Source organism: Trypanosoma equiperdum (assembly GCF_001457755.1).
Source record: "Trypanosoma equiperdum strain OVI genome assembly, contig: ctg_1228, whole genome shotgun sequence".
Classification (NCBI taxonomy): Eukaryota; Euglenozoa; class Kinetoplastea; order Trypanosomatida; family Trypanosomatidae; genus Trypanosoma; species Trypanosoma equiperdum.
This window is the reverse complement of record NW_027123203.1, coordinates 143-2,221: the sequence shown is the minus strand read 5'-3', so window position 1 is coordinate 2,221 and position 2,079 is coordinate 143. Positions and strand designations below refer to the sequence as shown.

At 41.4% G+C, this 2,079-nt stretch overlaps 1 pseudogene across 1 annotated transcript; it reads right to left on the bottom strand.

The window, feature by feature from the left end:
* Positions 1-801: 801 nt before the first annotated feature.
* Positions 802-1,762, bottom strand: TEOVI_000831600:pseudogene (annotated as a pseudogene). Its single transcript is given in 2 exon segments — positions 802-942; positions 944-1,762. Coding segments are annotated over 2 exon segments (960 nt in total).
* Positions 1,763-2,079: the final 317 nt, after the last annotated feature.

Sequence of the window (2,079 nt, the reverse complement as noted above, 5' to 3'; positions counted from 1 at the left end):
TCCTATTATTATCATTATCATCATTATTATTACTAGTCTTACTATTGTAGCCTTAAAGCTAGCTAATATCCATAAAATAAACAAAATTTGCTAAATTAATAATTTTACAATAGAACTTACTTTTTTACTCCTTTTCCCAACATAGTTGCATTTATATATCACTGTCATAATATTTTTTGCTAAATTTTAATATTTTTCACATTTTTAAAAATTTGACTAATTTGCTTATTTTCACCAAAATGGGTAAAAACATAACAAATTCACTCAAAAAGAAAATTTCATAATTTTCATAAAATTGAAAAAATATTCTTTGAATTTTAGAATTCTCAAAATTACACCAAACTCACAAAGTCAATAAATGTCAGAGCAAATTTCGTTATTACAAGAGTTCTAGAATCTTTGCACATTTCCATCCTATTTACATTCAGGAGGCTTGGGCACGCGGGCTCCAATTTCCTTTGCATTTCTCTGTTGTTGTTCCTGGAGTTCCATCTCCTGTTACTTGGCTTGTATTCTGTTCTTCCTCTTTAGGTTTGCATAAATCCCCTTCGTTCTTTTCTTTGCTATCCCATTTGCAGTTATTGTCCGCTGTGCAGGTGGTGTTTGTTTGGCGTTTACTGCAGTCTTCGTTGACTTTTATTGGGTTAACTTCTGTTGTCCGTTGATTGCTAACTTGTGGCACTGGTTTGGTCGTTTTGTAGATGCGCATTGCGTTTTTAGCCTCAGCCAAAATCTGTTTTGATATAGCATTGGCTTTTCTGCGGCCTTTGCTGCGCTGTCTAAGTCGTCGACCGCTTCTGTCAGCTTTGCGACTCATGGGATACTGTGGATGCCTTTGCCGCCCGCCGCAAAATGCTTCGTGTACTGAACGCAAAGCTCACCGGTTGTTCCGGCACACGCTGTTGCCGCTCCCACCTTTCCGATGTGCAGTACTCTGTCGTTAGTGCTTTTGTGTGGCTCTGATCTTTGACGCGAGCGCGGCCATTAAAGCTCGGAGTTGCGGTGCTGTGAAAGGAGTTTTCTGTGTATCGCCGCAGACGGCTTTGAGGTTTTTTATGCTGGCCGCTCTTTCTCTGTTGAATGTAAGTGTTATATCTTTGCCGCATTCGTCGGTCGCTTCTCCGTCCTGTGTGCCGCAAATGCACTTCATGTCGTTGAAGAGCGAAATTCCGCCGTTCGCTACACACGTGGCCGTGTATTGCCCGTCGCCTGTCACCGTGTGTGCTCCCGTCTTTTTCGTCTTACTGGCCCCTTGCCCGTAGAACGCTTCTAGCACTTTCTGTTTTTCCGCCTTGGGAAGTGTTTCAGTCGCTTTCTTCTTTTGTTCAGTGTACGTTATTTCCTCAGCTTCTATTTCCGTTAGGGTTGCGTTGATAAAGGCATGTGCTCTGTCTCTTGCATACCCCGCGTTCGGCGGCGGGTTCTGCTGCAGCCATTTTGACGTTCCACTGCCGGACTGCTGAAGGTTGTAGTCTTTCAACCACTTCGGCCATTGCTTTTCCCAGTCAATTTCGAAGGCCGCACCTTTAAATTGGTTTTTCGCTTCCGACCATTCCTTTGGTTTGCTGTTGGCGGAGAACATGGATTGCCATGTTGAGTCGGCCGTCGAAAGGTTCATCGCCTTAAGTGCTTTTACGCTGGCGGTGAAGTCGTCGGTGACCTGTGGGATTTGGGATTCCGCATCGTCTAATGCCACTATTTCGAAGAGAAAAGAAAGGTCTTCTGCGTTTTCGGTTTGCATGGCTGTGCTTGATCTTAGCGTGTATTTAAATAGATATTGCTAAAAGAAATGGCATGTAGTTATTTATCCGCGCCATTTTGTTGTTTTGTCTAGTTGTTGGGACGTTTGATACCTACAATGATTTGTTTGAGTATGTATTTCCTAACTGTTACTAATCAGCCCCTTCTTGTAGCAGTTTTATGTCAGAAAAATACAAATAGGAGGAACATATGCAAATTATTACTGTAAAATGTTGCGTTTTTTACAGATTCAACTTAAATAAACTTCAATTTCACTATAGAAACATATGCTCACCATGACCAAAAAATTTATCGTGAATTTTGGTTTTAGATACGTTT